The sequence below is a fragment of the Prosopis cineraria genome, unplaced genomic scaffold (genome assembly GCF_029017545.1).
Source record: "Prosopis cineraria cultivar Desert tree isolate PC_DT_omini unplaced genomic scaffold, ASM2901754v1 PC11, whole genome shotgun sequence".
Lineage (NCBI taxonomy): Eukaryota > Viridiplantae > Streptophyta > Magnoliopsida > Fabales > Fabaceae > Prosopis > Prosopis cineraria.
The window spans coordinates 14,489,618-14,517,060 of NW_026555342.1; the positions used below are offsets into that span (position 1 = coordinate 14,489,618).

At 30.4% G+C, this 27,443-nt stretch overlaps 4 protein-coding genes across 8 annotated transcripts; all 4 read left to right on the forward strand.

Moving 5' to 3' along the window:
* Window positions 1-975: 975 nt before the first annotated feature.
* On the forward strand, window positions 976-2,130 carry LOC129286145 (putative F-box protein At3g10430). Its single transcript, XM_054922161.1, has one exon. The coding sequence runs from the start codon at window positions 976-978 to the stop codon at window positions 2,128-2,130; it is 1,155 nt and encodes a 384-aa protein (XP_054778136.1).
* Window positions 2,131-13,779: 11,649 nt separating this feature from the next.
* On the forward strand, window positions 13,780-16,674 carry LOC129284745 (putative F-box protein At4g09190). Of its 4 annotated transcripts, none has more exons than XR_008586953.1 (2): window positions 13,780-14,866; window positions 16,459-16,674. XR_008586953.1 is itself a non-coding variant. In XM_054920200.1 (2 exons), exons 1-2 carry the CDS (start codon window positions 13,826-13,828, stop codon window positions 14,759-14,761), a joined length of 489 nt encoding a protein of 162 aa, XP_054776175.1. In that variant the 5' UTR covers window positions 13,780-13,825; the 3' UTR covers window positions 14,762-15,122. The 4 variants fall into 4 exon arrangements, 2 of the variants coding, with proteins under 2 accessions (XP_054776175.1, XP_054776176.1); XR_008586952.1 differs by lacking the exon at window positions 16,459-16,674 and adding an exon at window positions 15,021-15,115; XM_054920200.1 differs by lacking the exon at window positions 16,459-16,674 and having other exon boundaries at window positions 13,780-14,224; window positions 14,672-15,122.
* A 683-nt stretch (window positions 16,675-17,357) lies between these two features.
* Window positions 17,358-22,157, forward strand: LOC129285078 (uncharacterized). 2 transcript variants are annotated; one of them, XM_054920623.1, is made up of 2 exons: window positions 17,358-17,701; window positions 21,186-22,157. In XM_054920623.1, exons 1-2 carry the CDS (start codon window positions 17,617-17,619, stop codon window positions 21,689-21,691), a joined length of 591 nt encoding a protein of 196 aa, XP_054776598.1. In that variant the 5' UTR covers window positions 17,358-17,616; the 3' UTR covers window positions 21,692-22,157. The 2 variants fall into 2 exon arrangements, with proteins under 2 accessions (XP_054776598.1, XP_054776599.1); XM_054920624.1 differs by having other exon boundaries at window positions 17,359-17,701; window positions 21,192-22,156.
* Window positions 22,158-24,544: 2,387 nt separating this feature from the next.
* Window positions 24,545-25,270, forward strand: LOC129286146 (putative F-box protein At3g16210). Its single transcript, XM_054922162.1, has 2 exons — window positions 24,545-24,603; window positions 24,697-25,270. Exons 1-2 carry the CDS (start codon window positions 24,545-24,547, stop codon window positions 25,268-25,270), a joined length of 633 nt encoding a protein of 210 aa, XP_054778137.1.
* Window positions 25,271-27,443: the final 2,173 nt, after the last annotated feature.

Here is a 27,443-nt window from a genome sequence, read left to right on the forward strand (position 1 = left end):
TCAATCTTAATTCTATGTCTCCACATGATTATGAGCATGCTTTCATTTATACAGAGAGCCTTGTATCTGTCTGTAACACACACATTTGATGGACTTAATTCCTATGAAATCTTCATTTTTCACATCGCAGATTTTCACTTTGTCTCAGCACTTGTTGTGGAAATATATATCAACAATAGCATTTAATAGTTTGGTTGTATCTTGATTAAAACTGGGAAAATAAGTTGAGCATTAGCTCGTTTAGCTTGCCAATTGGTGATTTTTGGCTGGAAAATTCAAAAAAAAAAAAAGAAGAAGACTGGTCTGACCCATTTTTTATTTCCTTTTTCTCTCTCTTTCAAATTTCTTCAGTCTAGTTGTTGCATTCCAGTAGCATCCTGTCTTGCCTTTTTTCTTGCATTGTTTTTATTAATTTGGATGTTTAATTCTTGGTGATTCACAACCCCATAATGATGATGTAGAAATCTCAAGATGAAATGAGATTAAATGGTGGGGTAAAATTGATTTGGGTAAAAAGTTTAATTTGTATTGTAGTGCTCAACTGAGAAATTAATATTCAAAGCACTCAAGATTATCATCAAAAGCATTTTTTTATTATTATTTAAAATGTGGGGGAAGAGGATTCCATTTTTTTAAAAATAAAAGCAACAAAAACTTTTCAAAGAACCGGAACAACATTTTAATTCTTACCCTTTCATGCATTCCAAACATAATCTTATCCATCCTATGTCTTTTCATGCATTCCAAAAATGAATATTCAGAGCACATCAAACAATTTTGTAATTTTTAATTTCACCATTCTCGTACATAGAAACCCACACGCTCGCACACATTTTGATAAAAACACAAAATCAATTTCTTTCTCTGCTGCGTTGCCTCTCCCAGATTACAAAACGCAATCGCCCTCTTGGCTCGTTTCACTCCACCTGCCGCCACCCCTTGAATTCCAAAACCCTAATTCCCTCTTGCAAGTAGATGAAGGCGAGTGAAGGTGACAAACACTTTCTGCCAATCGAGATTATCATCAACATTCTCAAAAGGCTTCCTGCCAAATCCATCGTTCGATTTCGATGTGTGTGTAAAGATTGGAAAAATCTCTTCAAAACCCCATCTTTCATCGCCGACCATATCCACCACTCTCATCATGAGAATCCTTTTCTCCTCCTCCATGAACACAATCTTCAACAAAGGCGTTTGTCCTTACGTTTGCTCAATCATGAGATGAAAACAGTTGAAGTTTTGAGCTTGCCGCCCTCGATTGATCCCTTCGGACATGTCTACTGGGAAATCATTGGCTCCTGCAATGGCTTGCTTTGTGTCGTAGTTGATCCTGCTAGCAGTAGGTCTCCTTGTTCGCTTTGGCTGTGGAACCCGGAGATTAGAGAGGTCAGAGAAGTTCCCCAAACAACGAATGACTATTGGGACAAGTGCCAGTTTGGATTTGGGTACAGTAGCGTCCTTAGTGATCACAAGATAGTGAGATTTTGTCATAAACAGGGGCGCAGAAAAAAGGAAGACGCCATCTGGGGATATGATATTAAAGTGGAAGTATTTTCATTAAACACAAGTTCATGGAAGGAGCTAGAATCTGGAGCTTCACAGAATACAGAAATTATATTTCCAACTATCAGTGGCAGTGCTGATGGAACTATAGTTTGGTTAGGAAGACAAGATCATTGTCCTGTGGTAGTTTCTTTCACCATAGTGACGGAAGTGTTTACATTTACACCAATACCATTTGCACGTCATCATTTATATTATCGAATTTGTCTTGGTGTGTACGACAACAAATTCGTTATATTTTGGAATCGTCGTTCGTCTTGTTTAATCGATATGTGTGTGTTGGAGGAGGTTGCTAGTGAATCTGGGAAGAGTTTGTACTGTACAGAAGAAGATACCATTATATCATTTTCATTTGCTTTGAAGCCATTAAGTATTTGGAGAAATGAAATAGTGTGCTTTGATGAACGTAAGGTGGAGGGTCAACCAAGGTACTTTCTTAAGTTGTTCAATCTCACTACTAGGAAATGGAAAGAGTTCCACAACTTTTCTGCAGGTCGTGAAAGCTGGTGTTATGGTTTCAATTATAAAAGGAGCCTTGTGTCTGTCTGCAACATCCAGGTTGAATAACCTGACTTTGAAAAACCATTATTTCTATATTGTAGATATTTCCTTTATGATCTGATCTATAAAATCTTTGAAGCCCTTTAGATAGGTGGTTTGGAATGGAGAGATTCAGTACTAGTTGTTTCGAACTTTACTTTAGATTCTATCTCATCTTGTGTGTGTTCAATTATCATGGATGAATATCTAGCTACCTTATTTGTAATAGCCTAGAAAATTTTGTTTAAAACAGTGAATAAATAATAATAATTATATGAATAAATAATAGTAATAATATTAATAAATACTGAAATAAAATAAAATTTTTGGAAAGTCATGTTGAGGATATTTTTATTAATTTTGGAACATATTTAACGAGAAGGTATGGAATCTAGTGGATATAGTGTCAGCCATGTAACCATTAGGTATTGAGTTTGAAACCCCTTGATGTTTGTGGGAGAGTTTTATTTTTTTTTCCTCAAACCTTTTTTTTATTTTAATTAAAGAGGCAAGTACTAATGACTTGAAATTACAAACAAAATTGAACTCACACCTTCCACTTACAGGAAAGTTTTCATGCCACTAGGCTACAAGGCCATTGGCTTTTCCTTAAACCTTTGAAATTATAATTCTGCCCCCATCAGACAATATTTTTCTTTCGGCCTTGGCCCTCTTTTGAGCACACACGCACGCAACAGAGCCGGTGGTCAGAGAGAACAGAACAGAGTCGGTGTTGAGAGAGCCAGAAGCTTTGAATCCCTGCTCCAGCTATCACCATCCTCAGCCCTCATCACTGTCGTCGCTCATCTTGTCACCGGCGACCGCGTGAATGCCGGAATCTCCACTGCGTGTTGCACTAGTCTGCTTTGTCTAATCCTCCCTTGTTCCGCATCATTCTTCCTTCTCCATCATCTGTGTAAATGTGTAAGTGTTCCAGCCTTCCTCTCATTGCCACCGATAACCATAGAAGAATCAAGATCTCTCATTTTCGACAGTGCTATGATGTAGCACGTTGGGCTCCCTCTCCCCTGTACAACTCGTGAAGATCTCTTTCTTCCCTGCTGTGTCGTGTATGATTGAGGTGAGAAACATTGAGCTCTTCTTTCGGATAATCCTGCGCGTGAGTGTGTGATTTATTAGTTGAAATTGTAATTTTTCTTTTGGTGTTGCTGTTGCTGTCATGACTGTATAGGGAGAGGGAAATCTAATTAAGCTGAAATTTTTGCATTAAAAGCATAATGATGATATGCATGGGTCTAAGCTTTGGAGTTAAAATGATTTTTATTTTGAATAGGTTGATGTTGAAGAAATGATTGGAATGAAATTTGGATAGAAGAATCTAAACTTATGGTGCAAAAATTAGTGTCTATAAAATGTTTGATGAAGTGTTTGTTAGAGAGAGTTACTTGACTTTGAATTTCTCAGAATTTCATTAAATCTCTTGGGAGAGATAACCAACTTGGATGCTAGTATTTTGTGGCTTAAGCTTGAAATTATGTAGAAATTGGCTTATGAAGCTATTTGTAGACTCTTCGAATTTTTGGGAATTGTGTGGTTAGACATTAATTGTTGGACAAGAGATTGCATGTTAGAAAGTTTTAATTGAATGGTTGAAAATAATGCATTTAAGGCGTTTAATGCAAAGGTTAAGAGAGAATTATATCTCAAGAAGATAGATTGGTGTGGCTAAAGTAATAAAGAGGAACTTAGTGATATAAATGAGGAAAATGGAACAAACTCTGAGATATGAATTTTGGTTTTGAAATTTTAAGTAATGATAGTTAATTGGGATTATGTTAGAAGTTGAAGGAAATCATTGTAATCTAAAAGAAAGTTTATTAAAATTTTATTTATTCTTATTCTTATAGGAATGTGGAAGAAAAGGACCATGATAAGAGTTGAAGAGAGGAAATCTTTGAAAATTGGGAACCTAATAAGTAAGTGAATAGCATCTTAGTTAATTTATCAATAAAAGTTTTTGATTAAAATTATTGCATTTTTATGTATATTATTTTTGTTAACAACTATGATATATATTAGTTATTTTGTTAATTAAATTATTTTTATGTTGGAAAATTGTCAAGAGATGTTGAAGGATATTTGGACTATGATGAGCATTTGCTTTTCCTTACAAAGGATACTTTTAAGATTGATGAAATTATTTTTATCAATTTTAGTAATTTTGGTTTTCTAATAAATGCAAGTATAGACATTAGTTATGAAATTTTATTTTGGCAAGCTTTTAATGCGAGTTGGATTTTGAGATTGAAAATTGCATTTTTATAGTAATGATTTTCTCATATGTTTGAAAATGAATTTGAAGGAAGATTTTATACGGAACACTGATTGCTAACAACAATCTTGTTAGCCCTTGGCACACCATAGTTAATGATAAGTTAGTTTGATTTTCGTAAACTCTATTCTCACATTTGTTATTCGTAAGTTTCGTACTCATATTTGTTTTGTGGCTTTGGCCGCATTTGGTTAGCATTACTCTCGTGACTGTATGTTCACATTTGTTTCGTAACTCAGATTGCGTTTGGTTATTTGTCCTCATGGACTGTGTGTCTATGTTTATCTTCGTGGCATAAGTCATGTTCAGTTATTTACCTTCGTGGACTGTGTGTTCATGTTTGTTATCTGTTCGGTTAAATCCTCAAAATTTTAAATTTTTAAATTAACTGTGTATTTGAAATTTCAATGATTTTCAAGTAATCAGTGTACTACTTTGATTTACATATGGATAATGTGTTTTCTTCAAACATGATATAATGAAGCAATTTTTAGTTCACTTTCATTTTATGGTTATGATTAAGATTTATAGATTTATTAAGTTTATTATATTGAGATATCATCTTTTTTAATTATTTTGCATAATTATTTAAGTTTATTATTTTACACTTTTAAATTCTATTTTTGGGGGATGCTATTCACTGAAAAATGTGTTGGTTTCAGATTCATTAGCTAACATTGAATCTCTTGTGGATCATTGAAGGGCTAATCAATGATTGGGAAGTGGTAGAGCTATAGATTATACTACCTTTTGATGTAAAAACTTGAATTATGAAATTATATTTTTTGAACTAAATTCTAGATGCTCCACATATGCTATAGCTAGGTGCTTATTTCAATGCATATTCCATCTGCTAGCTGGAAGGAGTCGAACTCCTGAATGATATAATATTTTGTTTCAGGCAATATATTGTAAAACTTTTGGGAGATCCTATTTACAGGGAAGGTTCTGTCAAAATTTTTACAAAAATATTAAATCCTTGATTATAATAATTATTATCAAGAATGTTAAAATTTTAATATAAATCAAAATTTATTTTAGAAATGGAATGCGTTTTTGATTTGAGATTTATGGGAATGTGTGTTGTGATTTATAACTTGTGCCGGTCACTTTTTATTTTTGGGGTGCGACATTATTCAAACTTGTTAATATGTCAATTGTTTTTATTTTGTCAAAAGCCGGTTTACATTTGGTAAAAGTTGGTTATTACTAAATTTCTATAACAGAAATTAATAAAAAACTTAATTTTTTCTTGACATTATAAAAAAAAGATATGTACTTTTTTTAACCTTTAACTTTAAATAATGATACAACTATATTAAATGCATTAACGCTAATAAAAAAAGATAAAATTAAAAAAAGTAGGTTAATTATTATAAAGTGTTTCACATTTTTAAACTAAAAATTACTTTTAAAAAGTGTCCTACAAATAATTTGTATTTCTTATAAATTGACTAAAGGGAGTATATACTAATAAGTTGTATTTCTTATAAATTGTAAACAATTTGACTTATTTTTAGACTTCACGATGTATACTAAGTAGCGTCTGTATTAACATTATGTACAATTAATTAATTTTGTTTCTTAATGTGAAAAAAGTAAAATGATAACATATGTGAGAGCTTGCATGATGCAAAATTCAAAGGCCATTATTTCGGGGCACTTGTTCAACGGACGGGAACAAAAATCCAGGCTCCACCTTTGTGAACGGATCCTCTCCACCTTGATCTGGTTCTTGATTCCTTACGCTCCATCTTCACGAACGGGATTTTGGAAGGCTTGTGGGAGAGAAATGAAACGGTTAGAAGAGAGAATAGTCAACATAATCAAACCCTAACAAGGATCCTCTCCACCTTCATCTGTACATGTAATTTCACGTGGTGCGTGACAAGCCATCAAAACAGTTAACAGTCAAAAATTTTAACTTAATAGTAAACATAATCAAACCCTAATAGCAAGACGAGATTGTCTCAAATGAAAAGATATTGGGATGACATTGTGCCAAAATAATACTTGAGAATAGTAGGTGTGTCTGCCCCTAGAAATCTTTAAGGTAAATTTGTATCTTAACCCTAATAAAAATAAGATTATTTTTATGAAAAATGTTGATGTGCGTATTGAAAAATATTACGAATGAAATATTTTTCATTCGTTAAAAATATTATGAATCTATATGTTAGCATATTACAAATGAGTATTAACAATTTTTTAAGTTTGATGATATAAACTATTTTTATAAAAAAAATCTTGTTATTCATTGTATTTTTTAATTTTTACTTATGTAATTACATATATTTTAATAATTATTTATCAAAGAAAGTAAATTCTTTCAAGTTACAAAACCAAGTTTACCCCATTAAAAACTTATTTAAACTACTAAGTTTGACAAATAATTTGTGTTTCTTTATTCATAAAATATTTTCTTTGTTTTTTTTACAAAAAACTTATCAAATGTAACTTTTATAAGAATCTCTAAATCCCTCCGGAACGCAAAAACAGATGGCAATGGGAGGCGACTTACGGCTTTCCACCCTTTGAGATTATCATCAAAATGCCTATTTTTTGGGAAAATATGTCTAATGTTAAAATATTCAATCTCAAAATTTAAATTGAAAATGTTGATTTCATCTTAATTAATCATCATCCCTACAGCTCATGGGATTTGGGTCTTGTTATTATTTAAAATGCGGTGATAAAGAAGATTCCATTTTTTTTAAAAAAATAAAAGCAACAAAAACTTTTCAAGGAAATGGAATAACATTTTAATTCTTTGTCTCACCCTTTCATACATTCCAAACATAATACTCACTCTGTCCCAAATTATAGAACACTTTTAAAGGAGTTTTTCTGTCTTAAAATATAAGACATACTTTGAGTAGATTAATGTTTCATTAAATGCTTCAATTTCAATATTATCATTTCTCTCTCTATAATTAATTTTTATCACTTATCTTTTTATTATATTAAATGATGGGTATTTTAAAAAGTTTATATTTTTATTTTCGAAAGATAAGGTTGTTAGGTATATTTAATGAAGTTTACTGATATGCAAGATTTTATCTAAAAGTGCCTTATAATTTGGGATGAAGGGAGTATTATCCCTCCTAATATCTTTTCATGCATTCCAAAAGTGAACTTTCAAAGGACATCAAACAATTTTATAGTTTTTTTTATTTTCATCATCTTGTACATAAAATCACCCACCCTCGCACATTTTTTTTTGAGTGGAAAAGAAATTTCATTAATCAAAGTTGTAAATCAAGCTGTACAGCAAATTACATCAAAATGCTATAAATTTGGTAGGATCTAATAATGTAATCGATCATTGCTCTGCTAAAATGCTACCTACATTGGAAGTTATATTAGTAAAAATATTGTGATTACATGCATCCCATAATTTCTTCATATTTTTTAAAAAAACGCTTAACAACTTTATATTTTTTTAAAAAAAAATATAAACTTTTTAAAATACCCATCATTTAATATATTGAAAAGAGAAGTGATGGAAATTAATTATAGAAAGAGAAAGGATAATATTAAAATTGGTACATTTAATAAAACCTCAATCTATTTAAAATGTCTTCTATTTTGAGACGAAGAAATTTTTTTAAAAGTGTCCTATAATTTGAGATGGGGGAATATTATAGATTTATTGTCTCCCTTGTGTGACTGTACAACTTGCTCTTCACTCTTCCTCATTTCTACCAGACCATTCCAAGCATGTTCATTGCCACTTATCTGCAGGGCTGAATTTTTAAATTAATGGGATGAAGTTGCCTATACTTACGTGAAATTTCACTCAACTCAAGTGCATTTGCCTCCCTTAAAATATACATGGCTCTACCACTGGTCATGATAATGAGATCTATTTGAAAATATTCAATTGGAAAAAGACTGAATGAGTCAATTTGAAATTTTCTCTTGTAGTTTGTAAATAAAATGTACTATATCTTATCAAAGTCTTACTTCTAATCTACATGGAAAGCAATTTAAAATATTAGCAATGAAATACAAGTAATTGAGCTTCTTTTTATTACTTCGCATTCATTATCCTTTCATACTTACCATTTTCTAATAAACTTATTCCTTCTGAATATCTTTTTTTACACAATTGTTGTAGCTGTCAATGATTATGTCATTCCTTCGTTCAAATTATTAAAAACTTCTTTTACTCATTTGATTTCCTTTTTAAAATTAATTGATTAATTCCTCATCTGTGCAACATATGGGTATAAGCTGTATAACACTAGTTTTGTCAACAGCCTGTTTATATTTGGTAAAAGCTGGTTATTACTCAATTTATATAACAAAAATTAATAATTCCTGTATTTAATTTTACTTTGTATAAGTATATTGATTGCCAGTTCAAAAAATTGCCTATAAATTATTATTCTAACCTGCTACTAAAACATGTCAGAGATGAGGACGCCCCTAATGTAAATAATGCAAAAGAAAAGTATACTATTTTTGTAGAGAAGTTTTACATGTATTATAAATAGCTTTTAAATTTTTAATCGCTTTTATTTGTATCACATGGTATAATTTATTTATCAAATATTTTCCCTCACATTTTCAGTTCTCTTTTTTTTTTTTCATACCTTTCAATTTCCCCCACACATGTTGATGATTAATTAGTTCCAATTTCCAATCATGACTTTTGTCTCTTGATCAGACTAGTTTCAATTACTTTTTGGAGCCGATAATTTGGATGGACCGAACTTATTTGAGTTAGGTTCAATTTTGATCGAATTTATTCAAATCAGACTTAAAATATTCTATCATATTAAAAAAAGTCCATATAGTCAAACTCGATTTTAACTTTTTTCATTCGAGTTCAAGTTGGCCCTTTGGGGTTGGCCAAAATTATAGACTTTACATACATATAAAGCCAAAAATTCCAGCAGTCGGGCTTATTTGAGTTGAATTTAAAGAATCCTACTCCTTAAAAAAACTCATATAGTTAAGCTCGACCCTAACTTTTTTCAACCGAATTCTGGCTGGTCTTTCAGGTTTGGCCAAAATTACCGACTTTACATGCATATAAAGCCAAAAAATTCAGCAGTCAAACTTATTCAAATCGAGCTTAAAGAATTTTACTCCCTTAAAAAAGCCTATATATTAAGCCTAACTCTAATTTTTTTGGATTTGATTAAATTACTGACTCTACTTTTTATGACTTTAAAAGAAAATTTTTATGCGCATTTCATGAGGATTTTATTATTATTAAATGCTTGTTCATGTCGTGTGCGTGCGTGCGCGCGCGTGTGTGTGTGGAATAAGGCATAAAGCACTGTGTGTGTGTGTGTGTGTGTGTGTGTGTGGTGGCATAAAGCACAATATGTGATTAGTAGGCAGGTTATGGGTGCTTGCACAATGTGAAAGTGTGTGTGTGGTGGCTGTTGCTTAGTGATAGGTTGAATGGTAACTTTCGTAAGATTAAAAGAAACATAATGTGGCAAATGATTGAAGGAAGCAGGAGATTCCTTTTGAAAACATAAATTTCCAAATCAAATTAAAAAACTTTTTATTAATTATTATTTTACTCTTTCCCCTACCAACTCTTTTGTGCTCGACCGGCCTCTCAACTTTTTTTATTAAATAAATTTATTTCCTAATCATAAGAATACCTTAGTATTTAAAAGATAAAATTTAAATAAAATTATGAAAATATAAAAAAAATTACTTTAGTGTCTTATTCCAGGATCAGTAACCCTAAATAAATCAAAGTAAAAATTTTATCTCATACATATAAAAGATATAATTAATATTATTTGATTTAAAATTTATTATTCTATGTAAATTAAATTTTGGGAAAAATCATTGATTGCATATCTACTTTTTTACATTTATTTAAATTAAATTTATAATTTTATTGCAAGTCACATACTTATATTTTTTATTACAAGTCTTATATATATCACATATTTTTTGTACTATAGGTCTTAAACTTTCTTTGTGCGGGCCCACATAATCTTTTTATATATAAAAGTTAAAAAATAAATGTAAAAATATAAAAAATATTTTAAAAAATATAAATGTGATATTACTGTGCATCCAACTGTTTATCTACAGTACTTAATATATTTTACAATGATAGTCTCTTTTGTGTGGATTCCACATAATCTTTTCACATATAAAATTTAAAAAAATATCAAAATATAAAAATATTTAAAAATGATAAATCTCAGATTAACGGGGATCCAGTCATGTTGATGTACAGCAACCAGATTCACTTTAGAATAATTTTCATTTAAAATAAAACGAAAAGCATAATGTTGCAAATGAATGAATGTAGCATGAGATTGCTTTTGAAAAAATAGATTTCCGAATCAAATCAACTTTTTATTATTAATTATTATTTCACCCATTCCCCCACCAACTTTTTTGTTCTATCTCAACAGTTTTTTTATTTACTAAATTTACTTCTCGAGCATCGCACAGATACTTGTGTATTTACTTTAATAATTAAAAGATAAAATTTGAATAAAATTATGAAAATTTTAAAATATGTATTTATTTTAGTGTATTATTCCAGGATCAGTAAACATCTCACTATAAATTGAATTAAAAATTGTTATCATATCATATAAGAGATATAATAATTATTATTTTATTTAAATTTTATTATTCTATGTAAATTAAATTTTGAAAAAACTCACTGATTGCATATCTAATTATTTAACATTTTATCTAAATTAAATTTATAATCATATTGCAGGTCTTATATCTATCATTTTTACTACAAATCTTATATTTTCACCCTTCAATAAATTAGTTACTTATTTTCAAATTAATCATATTTTTTTATAATTTATTCCTATTAAATATCTTATAATAAATATGAAATCACCATCAATAGAGACATTTAAAAAAAAAGCAATGATTACACATTAAAAGACTAAAAATGCCTTACATTTTTGAACATCTAACTCTTCAAAAAATATCTTACATTTTTTAATGGAGGGAGTATATATATATATAACTTTTTTTCCCACTATAGGTTCTAAATTTAATTTTTTCTAGGTTAAAGTCATTTTTTTCCCCTATATATTTTTTTAAGAAGTGTTAGACACCTTGTATTAATAAGTCAAACATTTTTTTACTTAAATCATTTTTTAGAGGAGCAAAAATTTTCCTCCATTAATGATCAATTAACTCTGCCATTTTTTATTGAATATGGCATGTCCTTTAGCGTTAATTTGTCTGTGAACTCTTTCTCTGAGAGTACTAATTTATCCCTAAACTCTTTCTCTGAAAGTGATGGTCACCTTAAAGTTGTTAAAATAAAATTTAATAAATATTTTTAAAATATTAAACATTTTAATATTTAATTTTAAATATTATTATTAATAAATATTAATAAAAAATTATAAATTATTTTTTAAATATTAATGGCTAGAACTAGTTTTTTAAAAATTTATAGATAACTTATAAATTGTGTATAATGATTTGTAAATGATGATGATGGTGATGATGGTGATGATGATTTTAAATAAATTATAGAAAATGACCTTATAAGAAAATCAATAACGGTTACTCCTTTCGTTTAAAAATATAAGACATTTTTAGTTTTTAGATGTGTAATCATTATTTTTTTTACAAAAGTAATCCTATTAATAAATGACTTTATATTTATTGAAGAATATTTAATAGGAGTAAATATGAAAAGATAAGGTTAGTTTAAAAGTAAATAATTATTTTATTAGGGGTAAGATTCGGTTAAAAATATTTTATATTTTTTAACAGAGGAAGTAAGTCTTTTAAACACTTGAGGTCATTCTATATAATTCTTTTGTCAACTAAGGACCTTTTCTCTAAAATATTCTTTTTCCTAAATTTAATATTTTAATATTTGTAATTTTATATTAAAAAGGGAAGAATAGACACCAAAATAAATAAATAAAATTAATATTATCTTGTTAAATTTATAACTTTTTTTTAATTTTAAAATGGAAAACATATGGCATTATATAAAAATATTAACTAAGAATAAGTGAGACTTCAATTATAAGTATCAATTAATTTAATCATTAGTTAATTAAAAAAATTATAGAGAATGATCTAAAAAACTTAAAAAATTTAATCAATATTCATTTTCTTAAAGATCATTTTTTAATAAATGTTAAATATTTTAATAATATAACACTCCTAAAAAGAATTCACAAACAAATTAACATTAAAAGACATGACATGTCAGCAAAAAATGAAAAAAATTAATGAATTATTAATGATGAGAATTTTTGCTCCTCTAAACCATTTACGGAAATGATTTAAAAGAAAAAATACCTCATTATTAGTAAATTAAATTTTAAAAACTATTATCTTATAGATATAAAAGATATAATTAATATTATTTTATTTGAAATTTATTATTCTATGTAAATTAAATTAAAAAAAATCACTGATTGCATATTTATTTTTTTAACATTTTATCTCAACTAAATTAATCTTATTGCAGTCTCATACTTTTTATTTTTACAACAAATCTTATATATATGTATGTGTATGTATCACCTATTTTTTAATTATAGGTCCTAGGCTTTTTTTATGCGCGGACCCCACATGATCTTTTCATATATAAAATTAAAAGAAATAAATGTAAAAAATATAAAGATCTCTTAAAAAAATATAAATGTTAGATTATTGTAAACCCTATTGATCTACAGTAACCTGACATACTTCACGATAGTATAAGATAAAGATTCTTTATTTAAAACAATATGGTATTGTCAAAGGTTATATGCCAGTAGTGATGATAACACCACTCTAAGGTACAAAAGCTTAAAATAAATAGGAAATTCTTTCATTGCTTTTCTGTGATAATCAAATTAATTAAAACACTGTATAGTGAGTACAATAAAACGAGACGGGTTTTCCACCTTGTTAATGAGAGGTCCACATTCTTCAACCTTTCAAGTGATGTGGCTTAGGACTTGTCTTTAGTGAACGCTGAGTCAGATACTATCACAGGTTTCTTAATTAATCAAACAAAGACATCAACAACAAAAATATTTGAGACATAATTTTTTTCTTCCCAAAATGACCATAGGCATGAATCATGGTGGAGGAAGCTTTTAATTAAGTGAGGTTTTAAATTCAAGTTCGTATGAATTTAAAAAATATATTTAAAAGGATTATCTCTAATTGAATTTGACAATGTTGGAATATGATTTAATCAAATAACTACATTTAAAAAAAAAAAACACTTCAAGATGATTAAACTACTTTTTAATGTTTCTCTCACCCCTACAAGCATTCTAAACGATATAGTTTCTTGGCCAATCAAAAAAAATAAAAGACATAATTTCATGATCCCTCACCTTTCATCTTTATAAAAGGCAATTTGTTTCTCTCATTCTCTTACTCCTTCCCCACCATCTCAAACATACCAAACAGACGTCCCTTCTTCACTTAAGCAACAAAATAGAAATGAAAGATGATGACAAAGCTATCTTACCCCAAGATATCATCATAGAAATTCTCAAAAGGCTTCCTGTAAAATCCCTCATCCGATTTCAATCCGTTTGCAAACTTTGGAAAAATCTCATCCAAACCCCAGCTTTCATCACAAACCACCTCCACCACTCAGCTCACAATAATCCTTCTCTTATCCTCATTAATTCTTGGTACCCACCCAATTGTCCGCATGTATTCCTACTGGATTCCAAGATGGAAATCGTTGAGGTTCACAAGACACCCTTGTCCAATTCCTCAAGGGGGGATGTCAAACTTGTTGGTTCTTGCAATGGCTTGCTTTGCTTGGAATTAGATTACCATGATGATGCATCTTTTCGTTTTATTTTGCTGTGGAATCCAGCCAGTAGAGAGGTAAGACAAGTCACGTCAATAAATAATTATTGGGGCATCCACTCCTTGGGATTTGGGTTTAGTCCTGTAGTTCATGATTATAAGATAGTAAGAATTTGGGAAATCCATCAAGCTGTGGAAGTATATTCATTGAGCCAAAATTCATGGAAACAACTAGAATTTGGGGTTAAAGAAAGAGTTAGGCATATATTTCAACCAGCTGTGATTGTTAATGGGACTATGTTCTGGTTAGGGATGGGGAATAATGAAGATGGTTACATCGTAGTTTCATTTGACATAGCAACAGAAGTGTTTTCATTGATACCTATACCTTCTTCAATCTCCATTTCTATTTCAAAACTAAAACTAATGGTGTATGAGAAAAAACTTGCCTTGTTTCAAGGTCCTTATAAGGTTGGAAACATGGATTCTTCTTCTTTTTTCCTTGATTTATGGGTGATGGATCAGGAGAGTAGCTGGGGGGTTGGACTAAGAAATGTAGTATTGGTCCAACTTCAAATTGGTTACATCCATTATGCATTTGGAGGAATGAAATAGTCTGTCATGATGCTGTTAAGATGAAATATGGTGTTTCTCCAATTTCAAGACATATTTTTCATGGAGGTCTCAGTGATGGAAGTGGAAGTGAAAGTGAAGTGACGTGTGAGTTTCTATCTCTATTGAATCTCACTTCTAATGAATTAAAGTCCCACAGCTTTGTGTATCCGGTTGATTATGAGCATGCTTTCATTTATACAGAGAGCCTTGTGTCTGTTTAATTAATATATAGCTTTCCTTTATATTCCTCAAATTGCAGATTTTTACTTTGTCTCGACACCTTCCGTGGAAATGTATGTAGATCTGCGACAACTTTAAAGTTTAAACAGTTTGGTTGTATCTGGATATCCTTAGACCTTGATTCCCCTTTGATCCATTATTATTACATAAATTAATTCAATATTAGTGATGTCAAACTTCTTTAATTAATGTTCAAGTTTCATATAATATTTGCTGATACATACATACATACATACATACATACATACATACATATATATATATATAATTTGGTTTTGCTCTCTACTGGATTATATGCAAGGTTCTCCAAGGAAAGGAAAGTATAAGTAATTTTTTTAAAAATTCAATTATTTTAGTGAGAAAGGTTATGGCTATTTAAGCATATATAAGATTTTGAATTTGAACTCATATTAATGCCAAAAAAAAAGCTACTAGTTCAATGAAATAGAAAAATAAATCATTATTTTTGATAATTTTTTGGGATTAGAGTGTCTATTTAATTTCCTGCCTTATCTCTCTATCATCATCATAAATGGAGCTGAGAACATGCAATAAATTAAAATAATTTAAGGGCCCTTTTGTCATCTTATTTTATGGAAAAGATTACTTTTTTTTAAAGTCTATTTTGTAAGCCTTTATGATATTTATTTAAAATTTTGAAAATAAACATAATATGTGAAAAATATTTTTAATTATTTTAAAAAGCTATTTTGAGTAGTTTCTAAAGATAATTTAATATCATAAATGAGAGATAATGTTTTAAAAATGTGGGATGAGGAAAGATATTATAAAATTTTACCAACAAAACTTGATCCAATTGGCAAGAATTTGATCTATAATTCATAAGTTTATGAGATTAAATTTTGCTACCGATATAAGAATGGTGGGTTTGAACTGTGAGATTTAAAATTTTTATAAAACAGAAATCAATGAAGATATTATACAATTTAAAAATAACTAACTAACAATCACTTTTTTATTGTTGTAATAAAACATAAAATGATGTATACATTTTATAAATTCTATACAAAATAAATTTTTTCTATAAAATCTCTATAGATAAATGAATAAATTATTCTCTAAACTTTAAGTACAGTAATATCATAAGCCTTGAATTTATTTATTGTGTAAATTATTTTTTTAATTTTTAAAAATAGTGCAATCTTGCCCCTAGCATTAACAAATAATGTTAACTTTAATTATTAGTTGAGCAAAAAAAGACCTCAAAAATTATAAAAAATGATCAAAAAAATTAAAATAAAGGACCAACAATTACATCTAGGACCCAAAAATTACATAAAAGGATCAAAATATTTTTAGTCATTTTTTATAATTTTTAAAATATTTTTCTATCATTTTTTAATTAAATAATAATTAAAATTAATTTTTATTAATAACATGTGCCATACTACATCCTTTTAAAAATTGAGAGAACTCTAAGCAAATTCAAATTAAAGTTGCCTGGCACAGGGTGTCAGAAGAAAGGAAGCAATATGGAAACCGCCTCCATTCGGATGTATCAGAGTTGATGTGGATGTGGCGCAACTACAGTTGAGAAACAAGCTGCATGTAGTGGTGTGATGAGAAATTCTCATGGTAAACGGATTTTTGGATTCCAGCAAAACTATCATCTTGCTGAGCACTGCTGCTGAACCGTGGGCAATGAGAACAGGTCTAGGGGTTTGTCAAAGTTGGGTTACTCTAAAATTCAACTTTTTCATTAATTTACTGGATGCTTTAAATCTCCTTTTTAGGAGTAGAGAGACATCTCATCCTTCATAAATGAAAATTGCGGAAACTAGAGATCTTTCCTTCAGCAACCATTCTGTGGAGTCACATCATACTTACAGGACAAGCATAGGGTGTACTGATATAATGGCTAAAGGGGCCCATAGATCTCATCAAGGTGTTCTTTTGATATATGCCATTTCAGCAAATAATTTACTCATTTATTCAATAACTAACCTATCTAAAAACAACTTATTATTTTTTTAACATTAAACAAATGAGTATTTAAAATGAAATCAATAAGAGACAATACATAAGATTAAATGAATTTGATATCGCATATTTTTATTAAATTAAATAATATAAAAGTGACATAGACACGATGGTCTACATGGAAAAAGAATTTTTTTATTTGAAAATCTATGTATTCAATTAAAAAAAAAGGGCATAAAATGGCAAATTAGTGAAATGCCAATGGTCTTTCAGACTAAAAGGGTCAAAAAAAAAAAAAAACACACACACACACACACGAGAGAGAGAGAGAGAGAGAGAGAGAGAGAGAGAGAGAGAGAGAGAGAGAGAGAGAGAGAGGAATGCCAATCGTCTGATTTCCTAGGCCCTGTTTGGTATGAGGGTGTGAATTTAGTCGTCGTCCCATTTGTTTCCTCCATAAACTTCATTCCTTGGCTTCTGTTCCCAAATAGTAGGGGTTCTTGTCGAAGAAGACAATGAGTGCGACTTCTAAATCCGTGCTTCCCTTTGGCAAGCACATTGCAATTGGAGGCGACAAACCCTTTCTGCCCCCCGAAATCATCATCAACATTCTCAAAAGGCTTCATGTTAAATCCCTCGTTCGATTTCGATTTTGAGCATCGTTTGTTCCTGCAATGGCTTGCTATGTGCAAAACTCCATGATGATAGCGGATCTGCTCGTTCGCTCTTGCTCTGGAACCCTGCGATTGGAGATGTCAGGCAAGTACCCGAAACAGAAAATGATTTGGGCTATTACAGCATAGGATTTGGGTTCAGTCCTGCCATTAATGACTATAAGATAGTGAGACTTTATCATTCTGAGTTTCATGATAAGAATAGGGGTCCGGTTAATCGGTTACAAAACCTTGTTAATAGAGTGGAAGTGTATTCTTTAAGAACAGGGTCATGGAAGGAACTAGAATGTGGTCTTATACAAGGTGCAATAGTTGAACCCAAAGCTGTCACTGTTAATGGAAATTTGTTTTGGTTAGGGTCGGCGGATGAACATTCTCTTTTTACGGTAGTCTCATTTGATATAGCAATGGAAATGTTTACATTGATACCGATACCTTCTGGACCCGTCACTACAAATCTAACCGAGCTTTCTGTGTATCAGAACAAACTTGCTGTGTTTCATTGTCAATATAAGGTAGCCACACTTGTAAGCTCTAAATCATCTGTCATGAGTTTATGGGTCACGGAGGAGGGTACTGGTGCATCTGGGAAGAGTTGGAGTTGGTCAGAGCATTATAGTATTGGACCTATTTCATGTTTCTTAGTTCCTATTTGTATTTGGGGGAATGAACTACTCTGCCATAAAATGTTGAGTAAAAGTGAGGGGAAGGTTGAGGATGAACCAACTTTTCATATGTTAAATCTCACCACTAATGAATTGAAGGAGTTCCACATCTTCTCATCTGCACATGATTGTTGTGGTATTTTCAATTATGAAGCCAGCCTTGTTTCTGTTTGCAACAACTAGGTTGAATAGCCTAGCCCTGAAGTTCTCATTTTGGTGGAGATGATTACGTGGACCCAGAAAGCCTTGGAACATTCTGGTTGTATATATGATCCTTGTTGCCCGTTAGTTCTGTTATCTAGAATAGAGGAATTCAGTACTAGGTGTTTCTAACTTCTTAACTTTATATGTCATCAGATGTTCATTTTAATTTCATAGGTATATTTAATTGATGCTATATAAACTATTTGCGTTTTGTTGACCTTTCATTTTGTCGGCTTTTATGTTTACAGTTTCTTGTTTCAATCGTAATGTGCAGCACACAAAGCTACAAATACTTTTTTCTTCTAACAATTTTTTTTTTTGGTTGATTTAGAAGGTCACGGATCAACTGTGGGGGAGATAGAAATTAAATAATGTCAGAGTAAACTATCCCTACATCCCACACGTGGGTCATGAAAAATCCTAACATGAATTTATTCTTTTTCTAACTCTGATGCAGATGACAATGGATGATGATGATAAAATAGAAGTAATTAAAAATAAAATATAAACAAATTATACGAATACTCTTATAACTAGTTGGCGAGGACTAGTTCCCAACAAATGATATTTTCGATTATGCAGATAGCCTTGTATGGTTTTGTTTGTTTGCATCGCCCAAATTGAATAGCCTTCTGAAATGCTGATTTGTCCATTATAGATTTACTCTTGAGTGTTGGTGGTGATAAATTAATCTACGAAAGCATAGAAGATTTCAGTTGTGTCCATATATAATCCTTGATTGAGATATTCAATGCCAAATGTTTCGAACCTTATTTTAATTCTATTTTGTTATGAGCTTTGGCACATGCAACTTTCCTATTTTGACCATTCTTTCTGTTGTATTTCTTGTTTCAATGTCCATATGCAAAGCTGCAAACTTGAGAAATTCTTTTTCCTTGGAACATTATGACGCAGATGATAAAAAAGAAGTAATAAATAATAAAAAGTAAACTATAAATAAATGATTAAAATAATAAAAATTGTACTAATTCAATTAATTAACATAATAGAAAATCTTAATATTACTGCGTTTAATTTAATTCTTTTTTCTTTTGGAATAAGCATTTAATTTAATTATTGTTTACGATATATAGCTATATTTGCAATTTTTAAAAAATTCCCTACAAATTATACTCAAATCCCCGACTGATTTTTGTTTGAGATGAGCAAGACCCCCAACACACAAAGAGGAATAGACTATTTTATGAAGAGATTTTTTATTTTTTTTTTAATTTTTGTCTCCTCTTTCACGCGTATCAAATATGCATAATCCTCATAATTTCAATCTTCTTTTCCAAAAGCTTTTAAAATTTTTCCTCGTCCTTATAGATGTGCTAAAAATAATTATTCTCTCATCTTTTTATTATTTTTGTGTGTAGCTTTTTATTAATATTGTTCTTTTTTATTGTCACCAAACGTAATTTTTGCCCTTTTCCTTTGAGACTGACTATGTTCTCTTGACCGTTTCTCATAATTTTTCTCTTGACCTTTTCAAAGTTGCTTTTTTTTTTTTTCGTTTGCGAATCAAGCAATAAATTAGGGACGAATTGGATTTTTTTTTCATTAAAGAATATGTTTTCAAAAGCAAATATAACTTTTGGAAATCATATGACAAAGAGAAGTGAAATATTCCATACATAAAAAACTTGTCAAGGTTATGAAACCCTCACCCTTACATGCATTATTCTAAACATGATTTGATCTCGCACCTTTCACCTACACAGAAGGTAATTCTTTTGCCTCGTTCTTTCATTGTTTCATAAAGCACAACATGATAAGTGGGATGAAAAATATTCCACACATGAAAAACCTTTTCAAGGTTTTGAAACATTGATCTTTTCAATCTTCTTGATTCTCACCCTTCGTTGCTTTCTAAACATAATCTGACCTCTCTCCTTTCGTCTATATAACAGGTAATTCTTTTCAAACCTAGCAAAAAAACAAAATGCAAATGCTTTCTTATGAGAGATATCTTCTTTCCTCAAGTAAGGGAATGAAAACTAAAGAGTACGACATAGCCATTTTACCCCTAGATATCATCATAGAAATTCTCAAAAGGCTCCCTGTCAAATCCCTCCTTCGATTTCAATCTGTCTGCAAACTTTGGAACAATCTCATCAGGTCCCCACCTTTCATCTCTACCCACCTACACTACTCATCTCACAATAATCCTTTTCTTCTCTTTGGAGAAACTCGATGCAGATGCAATTATCCGCTCTTACTTTCACTTGATTCCAAGATGAAAATTGCCGAAGTTCACATGACAATCAGGACACCCTTGACCAACTGCTTAAGTCATGCTGTCAAACTTGTTGGTTCCTGCAATGGCTTGCTTTTTGTGGAAATAGAGTATGGTGATGATGATGATTATCTTTTTGTTCTCTTTTTCTGTGGAACCCAGCGACTAGAGAGGTCAGGCAAGTTCCTGAATCCAAAATATTTGTTCTGGCATTCCAAAATTTGGATTTGGGTTCAGTCCTGTCCTCAATGATTACAAGATAGTGAGAATTTATACAAGTAACATTATTTACGCTAGGAATCAACATAAAATCTGTGTGGACAAAAATTGTGTTCATTATGTGGAAGTGTATTCATTAAGCAAAGGGACATGGAAGGAAGTAGAATCTGAGAGTTTAAATAGGGTAAGGTATTTTGGAGATTTTCAAGCTGTCATTTCTAATGGAACTATGTTTTGGTTAGGGGCAGTGGATGAACATGATCTTCATATGATAGTTTCATTTGACATAGCAAGGGAACTATTTTCATTCATACCAATACCTTCTTCAATAACCCCTCATTCAGATTCAGATGTAAAGCTTCTTGTGTATGAGAACAAACTTGCTATGTTTTGTTGTCCTTACAAGATTGGAAGCGTTGATTCTCCTTTCCTTGATTTATGGGTGATGGAGGAAGGTAATTGGACTGAGAAACTTAGTATTGGTCCAACATCAGATTGGTTATATCCCTTGTGTATTTGGAGGAATGATATCGTCTGCACTAATATGACATACAGTAATGATTATCCAGTTCAAGGGTGGTTATGTGAAAGTGAGGATGAAGAATGGTATGGGACAGACTTTTTTCTATCCCTGTTCAATCTCACTACTAATGAATGGAAGTCCCACAAGTTCATTGATCGAGTTAATTATTATGAGGACATTTTTAATTATGCAGAGAGCCTAGTCTGTTTGCAGCATCCACAATGAATAGCAATTCCATGAAACGAATGTACCACAGATTTAACGTTTGATTGTGTGATCTGTAATCCTTCATGATGCCCCTTTTTGATCCACTATGTTATCAGATGTTAATCTGTTTTCATATATGAATACAATGCTGTGTAGTTGCTGCTGCTATATAAACAATTTGGGTTTTGTTGTCTATATATCAAAAGTGCATGACACACGGCAGAATTATATTGTGTAATTAAACCATGATGGGACAAAAGAAGCCACTTTAACAAAGTTTTTCTCCTTTTTTGCCCTGTGATTTTATAATGATGGTAGCTAGATCTCCATCTCCTTGTTCACATTTCTGTGAAACCAAATAATTAAGCCCTTAGATTTGGGTTTAGTCGTGCGGTTTAATTATTATAAGGTAGTAAAAATTTATATTAATTCTTGAGTATTATGATAAGATTGTGATCTGGCTAGTCAATCTGAACAAAATCTGTCATGTAGCTCATGGAATCAAGGATTTGATATAGATTTGTTTGACATAGCAATCAAAGTGTTTACATTATATCAATACATACTTTATTATTGCAAATGTGATGAAGTTTCCTTCTTAAAAACTTTTTAAGGATATATCAAACAACTTTTTTTCCCCTCTCACCACCTTTTCTCGATCAATGCATGTGACCAGTCTCTTTTTTAACTTATCGGAGTCTCAAAAAATTTCCCTCATTTTGAATGTTCTTTTCTTTCTCGTAAATTCGTAGCTTTTTAATGTTTTTATTTTCTTTCCCCATTTCATGTGTGGCAAAAGTAAATGTATTTCCTCATAATCTCCTTGGCCTTCGGCATGGAAAATGAACCATATACGGCAAAGATCAAGGTGAGGCAAAAATAATATGCATAAATAGTATGTATAAATAAAATAAATATATAAATATAACTAATGACAAAGATTTGTTCGGTTAATAAAGATTTGACTTTTAACTTATAATTGTGAGTTCAAAAACTCATTGTCAATATAAGAACCATATTAGTGGATGACATTGTAATTTCATTTATCAATATGTTAATACTAATATTAATTACTAATAAAAATTAAAAAATTAAAAAAAGTAATTAATACCATTCACAAGTAATTTTTAGCACATTTGGCTGAAAAAATAAAGTTTAAATGGTATAAGATCCCGTACAAATTAACATAAAAATTAAAATACTAATTTATCTTTTTGATATGTAACTAAAATATCACATGAAAAAGTTTGCCTACATCAGAATTCCCATCATTTACTCTTGGTTTGGAAGCCAAAAATAAAATAAAATTATAGAGGAAAGAAAACTATAAGAAAAAATTCCAAAAATGGCAAATTTTATTATTTTGGGCAGTTTACGCTCTTAATTTTCTCTCTCTCTCTATTTTCCTCACTTTTCCCTCCATCCACACGAAGTTAAAATTGAGGATTGTATCTTGTCAAAGATGAGCAACACTGACAATGCAAAGGTTTAGTATTATCTTTGAAATAATATTCTATGATGATAATTAAAAAAGGGTAAATATTTATTTGGACAAACCTCATATATTACAAATGGCTTTTCAGTTTTTTTTTTGGTCACCCTTTCATGCATATCAAATGAAATCTTAATTTGTCCTCTCATATATATATATATATATATAATATTCTCTTCCAGATTAATAATTTTGTATGTTCATATAGGGGCCAGGCTCCCTAACATTAACTACAAAATTTTCATTAAAAGCTATTTATAATTTAGGTTAAAGTATACATTTAGTTCTTTAATTATACACAATGTTTCATTTTAATCCTTTAATTTTAAAATGTCTTTTTAATTTTATAATCTTAATATTGTTATTTTTATTTTAACAAATTTTCATATTAAAATTTTAAATATTGATAAAATATTCTCAAATGTTGACACATTAAATTTAATTTTTTAAAATAACAATGATTGACACAAAACATAATAATTTGAATCTAACAATATTAAAATTGAATGACTAAAAAGATATTTTACAAAACTAAAGGATCAAGTTAAAACTTTATATAAAGTTAAAGGATTAAAAGCATATTTTAATCTATTATTTGTTGAAAAGCACAACAACAACATGACAACAAGATTTCATTTTATAAAAATCAAAACCGTTCAAGGTAAATGATACTATGTAATTTTTTTCTCTACCACCCTTTCACGCATATAAAATGTTATCCTTTTCTCTTGTTCTTTCACTCCCTTTCCCACCAATTCAATTCCATATCATGTATAGAAAACTTTACTTCAACTTTATTTCCACGGTTTACTTTGGCTAACGGCATCAAAACTCTTTTATTTAGACTATTCTATTTGTTGCCATTCACGTATCTTTCAAAACTGGTAAATGTTGTATATTCCTTTTAGGAGTTAACATTAAGTCAACAATTAATGTTGGCCGAGGACCTTTTTCCCGATCATTGATGGTTAAAAATGGTAAAATTGCATGGTTTTCTTTTCTTTTTCTTTTTTTTTTATAATTACACGTTATGTGCATTCTTCATAATTTTTTAAGATGTTCAGACTCATTCAAAAACCACTTCCAAGACAAAATTCACTTTAACCTATATATATATATATATATAAACACATGAATAAAAGACTTCAAATATAAAAATATCAAAATTTTCAAAAAAAAATAGTTTCCTTAAAAAAACCTTTTCAAGGATCTAAAAAACCTTCCCACTTTTTCTCTCACCTTGTCAAGCATTTCAAACATTTTCCCCCTTGATTACCTTTTCATGCATGTAATAAGTAATTCATTTTCCTCGTTCCTTTCACTCTTTCCCACCATATTTTCAAGCGCGCACGCACAACAAAAGTGGCCATGAAGTGCAAATGCTTCCTTATGAGAATTCTTCCCTCAAGCAAAAGGAATTACCGATTATATATGGAAGGTGACAAACCCTTTCTGCTCCACGAGGTGGTTATAGAAATTCTCAAAAGACTTCCTGTAAAATCTCTCATTCGATTTCAATTTGTGTGCAAAGTTGGAAAATTCTCATCAAAACCCCATCTTTCATCAAAAGCCACCTCCACCAATCTGCTCACAAAAACCCTTTTCTTCTCTTCCGTGGATCATTTTTCAGCCACGTTCCTGATGATGAACCATTATATTTGGTTGACTGCAAGACGGGAATGGTTGAAGTTCAGATCACACCTTTGATCGATCCCTTGAGATTTGGTTGGGACATTGTTGGTTCCTGCAATGGCTTGCTTTGTGTGGAAACAAGTTATCATTATGATGCAACTCAACCACTTTTGTTGTGGAACCCAGCAATTAGAGAGGTCATGCAAGTACCCGGAACGACCAATGTCTCTCTTCGGCATTGCAGGTTCGGATTTGGTTTCAGTCCTACCGTTAATGATTACAAAATAGTGAAAGTTCATTATGATCTCAATTCTATATTCGTGAATCGAATTGAAGTGTATTCTTTAAGGACAAGGTCATGGAAGGAACTTACGAAAGGGGTTTTGCAGAACATATATTTATGTGATGCTGTGGATTCTAATGGAACTATATTCTGGCTTGGTGGGGGGACAGATGTGATCATCCAATGGTAGTTTCATTTGACATAGTAATGGAAGAGTTTACGTTGATACCAGTTTGCACTACTTCATCCTCTGAAGGTTACAAGACTCTTACATTGTACAAGAACAAAATTGCTTTATTTCATTATAATTGCTGTGAGATTGAAAACTTTGCATCTGACCCTTTCATTGATTTATGGGTGCTGGAGGAGCATACTGGTGTATCTGGGAAGAGATGGAGTTGGACGAGAATATGTAATATTGGATTAACTTCAACTATGTCTATGTTATTTCCAAGATGTATATGGAGGAATGAAATAGTTTGCCAGCTTTCAAGTGATGATCAGTCCAACTCAGAGCAGTGGCTACGTCTGTTCAATTTCAACCTCGCTACTAATAAGTGGATCAAGTTGCCTTGCATTTTACACGGAAATGTATTTTATAATATTTATAATTTTACAGAAAGCCTTATATTTATTTGTAATAGAGACGGAGATATAGGGGCTCGTTAGGGATCATGGGTCTCTTCACTTTTTTCTCTCCATTTTCCTCCACTTCCCTCATCTCAACCACACATATTATTTTATTAAATGATTTTTTTTTTGAAATTATAGAATTAATCAATGGTTGAGATGGAAGAAGTGGAGGGAGGGAGATGGAGAGAAAGAAGTGGAGAGGTTTCTCTCCCGCTCGTTAGCTGGCCATAATACATTGGTTGGGTTGAGTAATTTAAAATGAGTGGCTCACGGCTCAAGCAGGCTGTCCTGTTTTAAGAAAATATATATCACAAATTTTCATGAAGATGTCATGAATGGCAATTGAGTTGGTCTTGATGTTTGGTGCATAAGTCAGTATATCGTTTTTAAGATTGTTGAACTCCCATGCTTAAATTCTTGAGCTTTCTATACAAATGACGAAGTTAAGTTTTTTTTTTTTTTCATAAATATACCCAGTTTCTTATTGACTAGCGATTATAATCTCATGTAGTGATGAACTATTTCCTTCATTAATGCCTACAAAATTATAACAAGCCCATTTTATATACATGATTCGAGTGCTTTGGAGCACAAGTTTAAATTCTCAGTCAAACCTATAATTGCTAAAGTATAGGATTTTTCTTTTTTACCGTTCTCCTGTATCTAATCTAGGGCGCATGTTAAAGATGCTTAAATTGAATCAAATAAGTCAGGGAAAATGATAATGGGACTATTGAAACATAAAGGAAGAACTATGATCATTACTTAAAATTAAAAAATATAATACTCCGACCAATAAAGTATTGGTAACTATTTCATGATTATAAACAGAGTTAGGTGAAATCTTAATCTATTAAAAAATTTACATCTTTCTTTTATATCTTAACCATTGAAATTATAATGCACTAGTTGTTCAAAAAGAGTAATGAAGAAAATACAAGTATAGTTAGAAAAATAATTATAAAATCTACTTAAAGCCATATATTTTATACCAAGTAGAGCTTTTAAAAGATACCATATGTTATTGTAACTTGGAGGGAGCACTATTATATGATGTAATGAAAAAAAAGGGTAAAATATTTTTTCGGACAAATTACCTCTCATATGATGCAAATGGCTTTTCAGTTTTTGAACTTTTTTTCCTTTCACCTTTTCATGCATATCAAATGTCATTTTAATTTTGTCTTTATATTTTTAATCTTCTCTTTCAGATCATTTTAATTTTTTTACCCTTTCATCCTTCCACCTCCATACCACCATATGCATGTATAATGGAATGTGTTTTTCACATTCGCCGTATCTTTACTTGTGGCTTTTATTAATTTGCCCCTCTCAGCTTTCATTTGGTCCAAGTATAATTTACCCTCTTCTCATCCTTTGAGCTCTCTTGCAAAGCTTAATAAATAATTAATATTTTTCTCTTACCCTTCCATGTAAAAAGTCTTTTCAAGGACAAGAAACAATTTTTAATTTTTTACTACGCTCACCCTTTCATGCACTTCAATCATAAGTTTATCTATCACATTTTTGAGCCTATAAAATGTGATTCTTTTCCTCTGTTCTTTCACACCATTTCAAGCGCACAACAAAAATAGGTCTCATCTTCCAACCTAAGGAAAAAAAAAAAAACTTACAAATGTATAGGCTTGATTTTTTTTTTTTTACAATTGCATAGGTTTGATTTTTATAAAATATATAACAGTTCACCATTTTCTAACTATCTACTAAAT

Coding starts and splice junctions, on each gene's coding strand:
- LOC129286146 (XM_054922162.1), top strand. CDS start 24,545: ATGCTTCCTTATGAGAATTCTTCCCTCAAGCAAAAGGAATTACCGATT. Junction 24,604..24,696: donor TTACCGATTATATATGGAAG/GTGACAAACCCT, acceptor TTGTGTGCAAAG/TTGGAAAATTCTCATCAAAA.
- LOC129285078 (XM_054920623.1), top strand. CDS start 17,617: ATGGCTTGCTATGTGCAAAACTCCATGATGATAGCGGATCTGCTCGTT. Junction 17,702..21,185: donor CCTGCGATTGGAGATGTCAG/GCAAGTACCCGA, acceptor TGTTTTGGTTAG/GGGCAGTGGATGAACATGAT.
- LOC129286145 (XM_054922161.1), top strand. CDS start 976: ATGAAGGCGAGTGAAGGTGACAAACACTTTCTGCCAATCGAGATTATC.
- LOC129284745 (XM_054920200.1), top strand. CDS start 13,826: ATGAAAGATGATGACAAAGCTATCTTACCCCAAGATATCATCATAGAA. Junction 14,225..14,671: donor GGAATCCAGCCAGTAGAGAG/GTAAGACAAGTC, acceptor GTGATGGATCAG/GAGAGTAGCTGGGGGGTTGG.